The 13004-nt window shown below is 65.4% G+C and overlaps 1 protein-coding gene across 3 annotated transcripts in view; it reads left to right on the top strand.

Annotated features, from left to right (window-relative positions):
• The window catches only part of DIS3L2 (DIS3 like 3'-5' exoribonuclease 2), a 260872-nt gene extending 253826 nt beyond the window's left edge, over window positions 1–7046 (top strand). For 2 of the 3 annotated variants that reach the window (XM_028509578.2, XM_036022709.1), the window contains 7 exons: window positions 450–633; window positions 1342–1428; window positions 3387–3534; window positions 4101–4231; window positions 4378–4482; window positions 5855–5956; window positions 6541–7046. In XM_028509578.2, coding sequence (XP_028365379.1) covers window positions 450–633; window positions 1342–1428; window positions 3387–3534; window positions 4101–4231; window positions 4378–4482; window positions 5855–5956; window positions 6541–6696 — 913 coding nt within the window. In that variant the 3' untranslated portion in view covers window positions 6697–7046. Of the gene's footprint in view, window positions 1–449; window positions 634–1341; window positions 1429–3386; window positions 3535–4100; window positions 4232–4377; window positions 4483–5854; window positions 6212–6540 lie in introns of those variants that run through there. The other variant, XM_028509579.2, reaches the window with a different exon arrangement.
• The last annotated feature ends 5958 nt before the right edge of the window (window positions 7047–13004 follow it).

The raw sequence follows: 13004 nt of genomic DNA, 5'->3' as shown, positions 1-13004 counted from the left end.
AGGGGAGCCCAGCACTCCCGGGGGCGGAAGGGCACTGGGTTGTGGGCCCACCCTGTGTTGTTACAGCTGCGGTGCCCCTGGGTGTTCTGGGATGCTGGTCACTCACCGGGGGTCCTCCCTGGGCACCTTCTGCGCTTCAGGCAGGTGAAGCCCTGGGGTGACCACGGAGAGTCGGACGGACCCCGAGCCTGCTCTCCGGGGGCCCCGTCTGGCGCGGGGGGAGGCGGCGCACAAGCCAGCGCTGCAGAGAGGAGCCGTGCGGACTGGTAGTGCGGCGCGGGGTGAGCAGGGGCGCGAGAGAAGGCGCCCCGAGGAACCACATAGATCGGACGGCAGGAGGGCCTCGCCAGGCTGAGGCCAGGGCTGCGAGAAAGCCTGCCAGCAGAGAGCCCGGGGCGGAGAGCGGGGGTGTGGCCCCTGACCGGCTCCCCCACCCCCCACCCCCGCAGGCTCGTGGAGGAGTTCATGCTCCTGGCCAACATGGCGGTGGCGCACAGGGTCTACCGCTCCTTCCCGGAGACGGCGCTGCTGCGCCGGCACCCCCCACCCCAGACCAAGATGCTCAACGACCTGGTGGAGTTCTGCAACCAGATGGGGCTGCCCATGGACTTCAGCTCCGCTGGGGCCCTCAACGTGAGTGCCGGGCTCCGGCGGGTGAGAAGAGGCCAGGAGGGGCCCCGCTTGGGGGAAGCGGGGGAAGGCCTGGAAGTTGGGGGTACAGCAGCCTCTGCCCCCCACCGGGGTCTGTTCCCTCCAGCCAGGACCCCCCCGCAAGAGAGCGAGGAGGCCCTGAGGAGAAGGCCTCCGAGTCCCCGAGGCCCTGGCGGTGGGCCGTGCTCACCCCCAGCGCCAGCGAGGGGCGCCACCGGAGGCTCAGCTGCGGGCGGGGGTCCCGCGGCCGGGGTTGGGCGGGCTCGTGGGGGCCAGAGCGTGTTTTTAATGGCGAGCGGCGTCAGCTGTGCACTGCGTGGAGCTCAGCTGCAGGGAGCGCAGAGGGCCGTGGCCTTAGCCCTGCCCCCGGGAGGGAGACTCCTCCCACCTGGGCCCCGGGCCCGGGCGGGTGGGGTGCCTTGGGTCAGACAGCCGGAAACGGCCTGTCCAGGCCAGCCGCCACGGGAGAAAGGCCTGGCCTCCGAGCCGTCGCCCCTGAGGCAGGCCCAGTGGGGGACCCAGGCTGGGGGCTCGCCGGCCCCCGCGCACCTCGCCCACGGCCACCTGAGCAGGCTGGGCGCCTCCGGTGACCCTTCCTCCCTAGAGCCGGGTCTCAGAGGCCCAGTGGGGGACAAGGGCCACAGAACCTCTCCCCAAGCCTGACCACGTATCGCACGGGTTTGCTTCCAGGAAAGTCTGACCAGAATATTTGGAGACGACAAGTACTCCCTGGCCCGGAAGGAGGTGCTCACCAACATGTGCTCCCGGCCTATGCAGGTGAGGGGGGCCTTCCCCCACCCACCCCCTTCTCCCGGGAGCACCCGCGATCTCTGCACACACAGAGGACCTGAGGGGAGGGGAGGGGAAGACGCCCCCAGGCGACACCTGGGGCAGGTGGGCCCCGGGCTGAGCCTGATCTGCTCCTCCAACTCAGTCGTACCTGCCTCACCTGCTCCAGGACCGCGTGTCTGGGCGGGTGAGCGGCTCCCTTTGGGCCTGGCTGCCCTCCGCACGGGCTCCAGCTCTGTGTCCCGGCAGAAGGCAGGGGGCTACCGCCGGGCGCGCACCGAGTCCTCAGCGCCCAGTCCCCGTAGGCCAGGCCAGGTTGGGGAGGGGACGGGGGGTGGTCAGCAACTCAGGGCCAGACGGAGATCCTGGAGGGGAAGAGTGTTCCCTGTAGCAGCCACGCGGGGGGGGAGGTCCCCAGCCCCCACTGTGGCCCGTGGGCCCAAGGTAGAGAGCTCTCCATCTCACCGGCTGGGAGAAGAGGCAACAGGCCGTGGGCCCGCGTCTGCAGGAGGGATGATGGGCGGGCAGCCTGGGGCTAGGGGATGGCTGGCTCCCGGCAGCCTCTCAGCCCCCGAGGCTGAGCCTCAGCCCCCGCCACCCGAGCACCCTGGGGAGGAGCCGGCCCGGTGGCCCGTCAGACTGGTCAGGCCGGCAGGAGCTGCAGGTATGGGTGCAGACGCGGCCAGCTCCGGGCTGCAGCCCGGCTGGAGCGGTGACAGACCCTTCCCAGGGGCTCCACCGCTCAGCACGGTCCACCTTCTTCTCGAGAGCCAGATCGCCCCATTGGCCACAGCTGGCTCTCTCCTGGCAGCTCAGCGCTCTGCCAGGGCCGGAGCCTTCAGGGCCCGTTTGGACTGGCAGCCCTAACCCGGCCCAGTCGTTATTGTGCCTTAAACCCCACACCGGGAAGCGGGGCATGCCTGTGGCCACTGGGCCCGGCACTGCCCTGCCCCCAACTGCCCCTAGGTCCCAAAGAAATGCTCCCTGGCTGGGCCATGCAGGCCCCGTGGGTTCCCCATCCCCTGCCCCTGGAAGCCGTCCCCAAGGTCACACCAGCCCTGGAGCTCCACGGACAGGAGCCTTTCCCAGAGTCACCCAGCGCCTGGAAAGGACGGCTTCTCCTGGCCTTTCCTGCCGGTGACCTCGGAGGCCTGCCTTTGCCTTGGGATCCGAGGGCAGGACAGAGACAGGGCAGGTGGCAGCAGTGCGCAGGGAAGTCCCGAGTGAGCTGCCGGAACAGGACACCAGGGCGGCCCCGGGAGGGCCGGTCTCTGAGGGAGAGCCCTGGGCCCCACCGCCCCACCCAGCCCAGAGACGCCTGCACCGGCCAGGAAGGGGGCCGGGGTCCTCGGCCCTCCTCACCCCGGCTCACGTGGGGAGCTGGGCCTCCTCTGAGAGCAGAGCCCAGACGGGGCTCAGGGCGGACGCAGCTGCCACCTCCCCCTGTGCCTTGCCCCGGACATAACCTGGGGCCCCACGGGAGCTGGAAGAGAAGCCGGGCCGGGGAGCCGGGCGGTCACCACCAGCCCCAGGCCCAGCCCAGAGCAGACTAACTGGAGCTGGCTGTCCACTTGGCTGAGCGAGCGCACCGAGAGGCGTGACCCTGGCTCAGGACACCAACCTGTTCGTTGGCTTCCAGGCCCACGTGCGTCCTCAGTTCCCAGCCTACGAGCTGGAGACGCAGGGCAGGCAGCTCCGGGGCCTGGGGCCAGGACACCCAGCGCCACAGCTCTGGGGCCGGCCGGGGGCTCTTCGCCGGGCCCCGGGAGCAACTCCGTGTCCCTGCCTGCGCCCCAGTCACAACCCCTGCCCCGCGGAGGGTCTTGTGAACCGGACCTGGGTCTGGGCCTCGGGACGGGTTATCGGGGGCGAGCGGGGCGGAGGCGGGCAGGGTGGCGAGCCCCCGCGCGGCCCGGCCGGGCTCTGAGACTGCCCCGCCCCCCCAGATGGCCCTGTACTTCTGCGCCGGGGCGCTGCGGGACGAGGCGCAGTTCCGGCACTACGCCCTCAACGTGCCGCTCTACACGCACTTCACCTCGCCCATCCGCCGCTTCGCCGACGTCATGGTGCACCGGCTCCTGGCCGCCTCGCTGGGTAAGGGGGCGCGGGGCTGTGCGGGGGCACGGCTCTGGGACGCCAACCCCCCGGTAGGTGACCAGGGGGGCCTCGCTGCTGGGGCTGCGGGAGCTCCGAGGCAGCAGGGAGCCGGGGCCTGAACCTCAGCCTCCGGGAGCCCCTGTAGGGGAAGCCGCGTTAGGGCCCATGGAAACCCAGACCTGACCAGCGTGGCTCAGTGGGTTGGGCGTCCTCCCGCAAACCGAAAGGTCTCTGGTTCGATTCCCAGTCGGAGCACATGCATCCAGGTCCCCCGCTGGGGACATGCAAGAGGCAACCAATCGAGGTCCGCACATTGATGTTTCTCTCCTCTCTCTCCCTGCCTTCCCCTCTCTAAAAATAAATAAATAAAATCTAAAAAAAAAAAAAAAAGAATGGCCGGGGTCCGAGGCCCTGACCGAAGCAGCCCCACTGTTCTCGGCCTTGGCAGCTGGGCAGCACCTTCGTGCTGTGTGGGCCTCCCAGGCCCCACCTTGCCTGGTCGGGGGCTCCACGCTGCCCGCCACCCAGCCGCGGCCGGCGCCCACAGAGCACCCTCTCTCCAGGCCACAGCGCGCCGCCGGACCTGGAGCCCAGCGAAGTGCAGAAACAGGCCGAGCACTGCAATGACCGCCGCATGGCGTCCAAGCGCGTGCAGGAGCTCAGCACCAGCCTCTTCTTTGCCGTCCTGGTCCGGGTGAGGCCGCCGCCCTGGCTCCCCGTCCCCATCCCCTTCCCCTCGCCCCATCTCCCCTCCCGGGCAGCTGCTCACACGGGGGCCGGGGGGCCCTGGGGGGAGGCCGTGTCCCATGGCCGAGCCTTGGAAGGAGCCCTGCCCTGCAGGAGAGTGGCCCCCTGGAGTCAGAGGCCATGGTGCTGGGCGTCCTGAACCAAGCCTTCGACGTGCTGGTGCTGCGCTACGGGGTGCAGAAGCGCATCTACTGCAACGTGAGTGTGCGGGGGCGCCCAGGCCGGAGTTAGGGCCCTCTGGGCAGGCGAAGGCCAGCGGTGGGGTGCAGAATTGCGCCAACTAGGAAATGGGTGCCAGGGCCGCACGGGTCCCGTGCCTCCCTGCTCATGGGCTCCGGGCTGCAGCCTCTACACACTCTGCCTGCCTGTGCCCACCCCCTCTGCTGGGGTCTCCACCACAGTCCCCACATCTGGTGGGGTCCTGGCCCGGGGCCAGCCCTCCGTGGACGCACAAGCATGAGGACAGTGGCACAGGCCGAGGACCCTGCTGTCCCTGTCCACTCTGGGGGATCCAAGCCGCGCCCTTGCCTAGGTGTGGGCCGCGTTGGCACAAGGTGGCAGAGGGTAGAGACGCCTTGACCTTGTCCCCCAGCCCCACCCAGCACCAAGCCCACCCGTGGGCCCTGCCAAGACACCCAGCTGCACCTGCTGGGATGGGGGATCCAGGCCAGGGGTCAGGCTTGGGCCTCTTCTCCAAGGACCCGGGCGGCTGGAAGGCAGGTCCCCCCATAACCAATGCAGGGCGGCGGGGCGTGCAGGCTCTGCAAGAGCTTTTTATAGGAACATGGAGGAAGGAAAAGCAGAAAGAGTGGTCCACGGCCACTGTGGAAGCCATGTCCCCAAAACAAAAGGAAAAGGCCAGCCTCTGGCCTGGGTGGCTGTTATTCCAGGTTCTTGGTACCTACGGCCCCCTGGCGGGGCTGTTGCAGCCGACCTCGGCCCCACCTGGTTAGCAGGTCACCACCTGGCTCCCAGCCCTGGCTTTGAATCTCTCAACATCCAAAGCACATAGTATGGAGTAAATATGATATCGACAAAACGGAGTAAAAACTTCTAGAAGAGACAGAATAGGGCCCAGCTGGAACCAGTCAGGGTCGTCGTCCTGAGGTCCTGAGGTCCTGAGGTCCCTTGAGCAGGACAGAAGTTCAGGTCTAGGTCACCTCCCAGACAGCCCAGCCCTCAGTGGGTGCTAACAGACCCAGCGCCAGCAGGGGGCGGCAGCGCCCCAGCCTCAGGTGCCTGCTCCCCCTCGGCCCACGTCCTGGTGAGCTGGGCAGACCCACCGCTTCCCCCGAAGGACGAACACGCCCGGCCCCGTGCGGCCTCCGCCACAGAGGGCCGGGCGGAGCCTGCGGGGAGCTGGCCAGAGGCGGTGAGGGCGGGGTGGTCTCCCCTGGACAGTCGAGCAGCCAGCTGCCGGGCTGGGCTCAGGGCAGGGAGCTCTCTGGAGGCCAGTCAGAGGTGGGCCAAGGCAGGAGGCTGCTTCCCAGCGTCAGGGCTTGGCGGGGTGAAAGGTTAGGAGGTGGCAGCCGGAGCCCAGGGCCTGACACCCAGGTGTGCGCACCCCTAGGCCCTGCCCCTCCGGTCCCACCGCTTCCGGAGAGTGGGCAAGAAGCCGGAGCTCACGCTGACCTGGGGACCTGTGGACACGGAGCAGGAGCCGGTGCAGCAGGTGGGACCCAGGACTGGGCAGCTTTCCCCGAGCACCCCTGCGCCCCTGCCCAGCCCCGGCTCTGGGGGCGCCCTCCTCCTGCCCCTGGGGCACACACTCCCCCGGCCTCCCGGCACTCGGCTCCAGCTCACCCACGGCCCCCCACCCTGCTTACCATCATCCCTCCCCGGGGACGCCTGCTGTGAGGAGGGGCAGGCCGTGGGGAGGCCCCCCCCTCTCTCTAAAGCAGGGCACTTAACTTTGGGGACCTTTTGAGAACCTGACAAAGGCCATGGCCCCCCTGCCCACAGCATCACATAAAACAGTTCTTGCCCACGGTGTGCTCCAAGGTCAGCCCAGGCCCCACTTCTGCCCCCGACGCCGAGGGTCCCCTGTGCACGGGGCACCAAGACCCCGCGGCCTCGGTACCTGAGTGGGCTCGGCTCTCGGACCGTCACCAGAGAGAGGCCTCAAGGGGCAGAGGCAGTGGTCCCGGGGCCCAGCTGCACAGAGAGCACCCGCGGACCCCGGCCCCGCTGTCCCGTGGGCGCCCCCCCCCGCCCCCACAGACGCGCCCGCGTCACCGCGTGGCTCTGCTCCCGCAGGTCATCACCATCTTCAGCCTGGTGCAGGTGGTGCTGCAGGCGGAGGCCGCCGCCCTCAAGTACAGCGCCCTCCTCAGGCGGCCGGGCGCCGGGGACCACTCGGACCACCTGCGGGACGGGGAGGAGAGCGACTGTGACCTTGAGCGGGAGGACTGAAGGCAGCGTCCCCGCACCCCGCTTACCTCGCGCCCCGCCCGCTGGCTTCCGGAAGAGGACCTTTTGGCACCAAAGGGGATTTTTAATTTGGTTTTTAATAACTCAGGGTTTTATTTTTATTTTTTTTTTCATTCTATTTTATTTTTGCAGCTCAGTTTTTAAATGAACTGGAGAGGAGGGGGGTGCTGGCCGGGGGACTGAGGCCTGGCCCGCGCTCGCCGCGGCAGAGTGGTGCCTGCCGGACCCCCGGGAGGCCAGCCCCCCTCTGCCGGGCCCCCACGGCCTCCCCCGCCCCGGGAACGGGCTTTGCAGCGAATCAGTGTCATGGAATAAAATCAGATGTGAAGGGCGGCCTGGTGTGCGAGGCACCGCTGCCGGGAGACCAGGGCAGCCGCGTGCCCCTGGGCCTGGGGCCAGAGACACGGCTCAGGCTCCGCCCCCACAGCCGAGCTGGGGTCGCCGCCCTCGGGAGACCCCCTGTCAGTTCCAGGGCGATGCACAGGGCTGGCCCCAGGGCGGACTGGTGCCGGCACCTTGGTCCGGCTGATGAGAAGGGTAATCGGTGTGCAAGGGGCCAGCTCGCGCCCCCCCCCCCCCCCCCCCCCCCCCCCCCCCCCGTGCTGCTGCAACGGCTGTGTCCCTCCCTGCCACACCGCTTCCTCTCTGCCTGCCGGGTGCTGGGCCGCTGGACCGCTGGTCCACAGGGTAGGGCCAGGGTCCTGTGAGACCCCTCCCCCTCTTCCGAGGCCAGGGCCCCAGCCCCGGCCCCACCCCTTGTCCTGAGGGAACCTCAGAGCCTGCAGTCCTGATCCCGCACCCTGGCCACACCCAGGAGCAGGGACAGAGCGAGCTGGAACCTGCCGGGTGTGAGAGGGGCCCTCAGACCGGCCTTCCCAGCCGGGGGTTGCGGGAGGAGCGCGGGCCCCTGGCGGCCCGGCCTGGCCCAGCCACTGCTCTGGCATCCTGACATCCACTGTCCCACTACTTCAGGGACGCGGGGACAGACACGGTGGGTCTCTGGACAGCACCCCCTCCCCGCAGGCCTGACCTCAGCCTGTGCTCCTTCCCCAACAACCTGGGGGGCCACAGGTTACAGGTTGGCGTCCCCAGGAGCTGCCAGAAACGAGCATGAGAACTGGGGTAACCAGGGGCCTGGGGCTCACCTTGCCTTTTCCAGGGGGTGGTGTTACCAGATACAAGTCCATCTGGTCTAGTTACGGTGCACTTTCTTTTCTTTTTTTTTTTTTTTAAGATTTTATTTTCAGAGAGAAGGGAAGGGAGGGAGAAAGAGGATAGAAATATCAATGTGTGGTTGCCTCTCACTCGCCCGCTACTGGGGACCTGGCCCACAACCCAGGCATATGCCCTGACTGGGAATCGAACTGGCGACCCTTTGGTTCACAGGCCGGCACTCAGTCCACTGAGCCACACCAGCCAGGGCTATAGTGTACTTTCTTCAAAGAAAAATTCGGCACACTGGGCCATGACCATGACCCAGACCAGCAGGCTGTGGTCCACTGTCCACTCGGCACCGGGCTGGTGCCACAGGGGACAAAGGACACGTGACCGTGCCTGCCTCCGGTTCCTCCCACACCTCGGTCAGCTTTCAGGCCGGCCATCCTGCCGTCCCCAAGGCGTCCGTCCCCTTGCTGCTCCTGTGCCCAGAGCCTTCCAGAACCAAGTACCCGGGAGAGGAGCGATGAGCGTCTGGCCGTCTGGTGTTTGGATGAGGGGGTTTCCGGGCTTTTATATCTTGCAACCCGCCCGCCTGGGAGAGAAAACTGGCCCCCCTCCCGTTCCAGTGCAGAGAGGCCCCGGTGCAGAGACAGCCCGGCGCGGAGTGGCAGCACCTGGGCCCGCGCAGCTGGGAGGGAGGGGCGGGCGGGGAGACCGCGCAGAGGCCCCATGCGGCTGCTTGGACCACGGGGCCACACGGCCACGGGGCAGGGCGCTGCCGGCCAGGGTGTCCAGACCGCTGCCACGGGGGCACGGACGTCACCGACCAGGGCGGCTCCCAGCAGCAGGCAGGGCGGGGAGCCTGGGGAGGGGTCGGGGACGAGGAGGGGCAGGGGCTGGACGCCTGGGGGCAGCGCGGCTCCGTGTTCCCATTGCCGTCTCCCCCTGCCCCCCCCCACACACACACCCTCTCAAATCAGTTCTTAAAAAACCCTGAAAAGGACATCCTGCCACTTAGGACACCACGGACCAACCACAGGACACTGCGAAGTGTCACAGGCCGAGCACAGAAGGACAGGGACCGTGTGTCCTCACGCGGGGCCTCTGGCCTGAAGTGAGGGCCGCAGGACGGCGGTCCCCGGGGCCGGGGAGGGCAGCGGAGTCCGGAGACGTAGGTCGGGGGCACAGGTTTCGGTCCGAAAACCAGTGGTTCTGGGATGGAAGGTGCGGCGTGGAGGCACAGTTAACAGTTCTGTTTCGTGCTTGAAATTCGCTGAGGGGTAGATTTTTTAAACTGGTTTTAAGGGAGACGCACATTGATTTGTTGGTCCCCTGACCTATGCACGCGGTGGTTGGTTCCTGTGTGTGCCCTGCCCGGGGGTTGAACCCACAGCCTTGGTGTACGGGGGCGATGCTCGGACCCGCGGAGCAACCCGGCCAGGGCAGGAGGGCAGACCTTAGGCGTCCTTACCACAAAGACGGCGTGGTGACCACGAGGCTGGCGACCACGAGGCGGGTGGCGGGTGTGGTGATGGGGTTGAGTACTGTGGTCCTTTCATGGTGTGCACCCAGACCGAAACGCCCGTGTTTCCCTCCCTTCCTCCCTTCCCCTCCCTCTGAAATAAAATCTTTTGAAAATCATTGACTGTACATCTTAAATATATAAAATTCCTAAATTAAATAGAAACAACCTGCATCCCCTCCCTTGAACCCGGACAGGCCGTGTGGCCGCCCATCGGCTGAAGCGTGCAGAGTGACGCGGGCGGCTCTCCGGGCCCAGGACTTAGAACACCGGCCGCTCCTTCCCGTCTCCGGAAGCCAGCCGCCCTGTGTTGTGAGGAGGCCAGAGCAGCCCGTGGAGACTCCCACAGGGGGAGGGGCCGGCGTGACAGCCCCCCAGGGGGCGTGCACCCCAGAGAGCAGGCGCAGTGGCCCCCTTCCAGCGGGCGTGTGGCCCCGGCCGTCCGGGTCGCTGCTGCCAAGGTGGCCAGGGCGGCTCCCTGCACAGCGGCAGGTCCCCACCCGGGGCCTGCAGCTCAAAAAGGAACAAGGGTGTGTGATTCAGGAACCGGCTAACGCGGAAACAATAGGCCGAGAGAGGGAAGGTGGTTGCTCCTGCGATGGGGAAACGGAGGAGGGCCTGCTGGTTGCTCTGTTGGAACAAACGTGGGTCTCTTCGACACTCTACATCCATGTATGACTTAGATACACATTAAAACTAAAAAAAAATTTTTTTTTCATTAGCGAGAATGGATCTACACCGAGTTTGAAAGGCTTCCTGAACAGTCAGCAACGGGTACATCCAACTCCATTATTCCAGTAAATAAAATTTCTGCTGACAAGCGACCTGATATTCCACTCGGTTAAAGTGCTGCCTAAGGCTTTCGGCTGGAGGACTCGGGTAGCAGGGCAGTGGTCTCGGCCTCGACAAGCCCTGGTTGCCTCTGCGCAGCCCCTGGGGACCGCGCTCATTGCGCCTGGGCCCAGACCAGGGAGTGCAGGGTGAGGGGCGGCCCTCCGGCAGCCAGGGGGCCACAGCGTGGCGGCCGGGGAGCGCAGGACCGCAGACCAGGCCGCCGGCCCGTGGGGGCAGCTCTGCAGAGGGGCGGGCCCCAGAGGCCACCTGTTTCCGGGGTAATTGGAGTTGGGAGGGGTGTTGAGCAGATGGAAGATGGGTGAAAGGCGGGCCGGGAGGAAGAGGAGAACCACCGGTGCCCCTCACACCCACAGACGAGGGTCTGGGTGTGGGGGGAGGTACGTTCCACACTGGGGATGAGGGGCCTGAACACACACAGGACCGAGTGAGGCTGTGACTTTAAGGCCTTCCTGTGATGTGGCCTCTCCGAAATCTGTCTGTCTGTGGCTTTTGTGGGAGTGTCGCATGTCTGTTTTCACGTATGGACAGTGTGGGGAGGAAGAAACTTCACCCTCAAGGTCCCAGTGGTCAGACAGGGGACAGATCAGCTGGGGAAGACACCAAGTGTCATGCCTCCCTAGGCACGCGCCCCGCAGACACTCCGGTCCCAGACCCTGCCTTGGCCAGGGGTTCGGAGACAGACAGGGACGTGACCTTCTGACCTAGGGGCAGGAAGGTGCCTCGGGGGCGTCCCCGGGCCCTTGCAGGAGGAAAAGCTGAGCAGACGCTTAGTAAACAGAAATCCGCCCTGCCGCATGGGTGGGTCCACAGGAGGTTATAGCTGATCCTCTCATTTAGGAACCAGACCCCTAGATTCCGTTTCTGCTAGGGAAGGGGAGTGGCGGGGATTTCTCTGGTGCCCGAAGCTGAAACTGCTTTCAGCGCAAAGCACTACGCACAGTCCACAGAAGCACGGCTGGGTGTGCCTGGTCTGAAGCCCCACCCGGAGGCTTTAGCACAGCATGTGATGCTTTTGGGGGCTGCGATTTTTCCCGGTAACACCTCCTAGACTCTGGCTGGTCTAAGGAGCAAGTAGACACGAGACAGGTGAGCAGCAGAGAACAAGTTAAAGTTTAAGAACATGTACCCCTCCTTTAGACAGGGGAGAAACCCAGGGGCAACCGGGCGACCCTCCAACACGGTGGGAGCCAGTCCCTGGAATACCGGCGTCCGCGCACGAGGACAGCAGCGGCCTGCGGCGGGGAGTCTGTCACGGGAGGTGCGGCCCAGCCGAGCCGGGCTGCTGTGCCGGCGGAAGGGAGCGCCTGCCTCCTCCTCGGGGAGTCTCTAGGAACGTAAATAGGCTGCCCCTCCCGGCACAGCGAGGAAACTGCCCTTGCAGACGGGGGTTTCCCTCGCTGACCTGCACGTCCTTTTCCCAGGAGTAACTTCCTCTTGGTTCCCAGGGCTCCTCCCACGGCTGCTCTTCCTTAGAATGACCCAGCCCAAAGGGATCAATACCCCCAGAGAGGCGCAGTCCGGGCTGGCAAACGCTGCCCCCTTCCACGGGGGGACAAGGCAGGGAGCAGAGGGGGCCGCCGGTGGGGCCGGTGTGGGGGGAGAGGCCCGACCGTGAGAGTTTCTCAGCAGAGTGAGGAGGACCCGGGGAGACTCCGCAGGCGGGGAGTGCGGCAGGGGGTGCTGGGTGGCGGGAGCAGGCACCCTGGGATTTGGGGGCCAAGTCCGCGCTCAAGGGGGTGGGAGACCCGGTGGAAAAGGGGGCTACTGTGGTCTGCTGGGGGGGGGGGGGGGAAGGAGCTAGGAGGAAGGGTCTTTTTAAAAAAAAATACGGTAAAAAGTGCAACATAAAATTTACCATCTTGACTATTTTTAAGTGTGGAGAGTTCAATAGCTAACAAGATTATGTGCCCTCTTGAAGGTTAATACCCTCTTGGAGAGGTATCACCTGTGGTATTTCAGGGGCGCGGCTTAAACCCTCCCACTAGAGAGTTACAGGCCTGGGGCATGACCACCCAGCACGACCTGCCCCCAGGGATTCCCGGTCAGGTGGCCCTGGCAGGTCGCTCTCCACAAAACCCTCTTGCCACCCACGCTGCGTTTATCCATCTGTTCACGGACACCGGAGTTGCTCACACCTGTCACCGAATGGAGAGCCCCCGTCTATCCTGCAGTTCTGAATCCTGGACTAGTAATAAAGTAATAACAACTGACACGAGACTAGGTTCACGGGGTGTTGACAAACATTCCGGAACGAATGCAGGTAGGATTTGCATATCAGGGGCTCCACAGTGGAGGGGACGCAGCCCTGACTGGTGTGGCTCAGCGGTTGAGCCGAGTCTCAAAAAGCGACCGATTTGATTCCGGGTCAGGTCACATGCCCGGATTGTGGGTTTGGTCCCTGTTTGGGGCACCTGCAAAGGGCAACAGTCGATGCTTCTCTCTCACATCAATGTTTCTCTCTCCCCCACCTCTCTTTTTTTAAAGATATTTATTTATTTAGATGGAGGGGAAGGGAAGGAGAAAGGGAGGGAGAGGAACATCAGTGTGTGGTTGCCTCCTGCACACCCCCAACTGGGGGCCCAGAATCGAACCGGTGACCCTTGGGCTCGCAGGCCAGAGCTCAGTCCACTGAGCCACACCAGCCAGGGCCCCCTCTCTCTAAAAATAAAATCCTCAAAGTCAGGGGGCATAGAGGAAGTTTTCTAAAGGCAGAAGTACAGGAACTGCTGATCACAGAGATGAGTGACACAGGAGC

Source organism: Phyllostomus discolor, chromosome 4 (genome assembly GCF_004126475.2).
Source record: "Phyllostomus discolor isolate MPI-MPIP mPhyDis1 chromosome 4, mPhyDis1.pri.v3, whole genome shotgun sequence".
NCBI lineage: Eukaryota > Metazoa > Chordata > Mammalia > Chiroptera > Phyllostomidae > Phyllostomus > Phyllostomus discolor.
The sequence above is the reverse complement of the archived record's forward strand: the minus strand, read 5'-3'. Positions and strand labels throughout refer to the sequence as shown.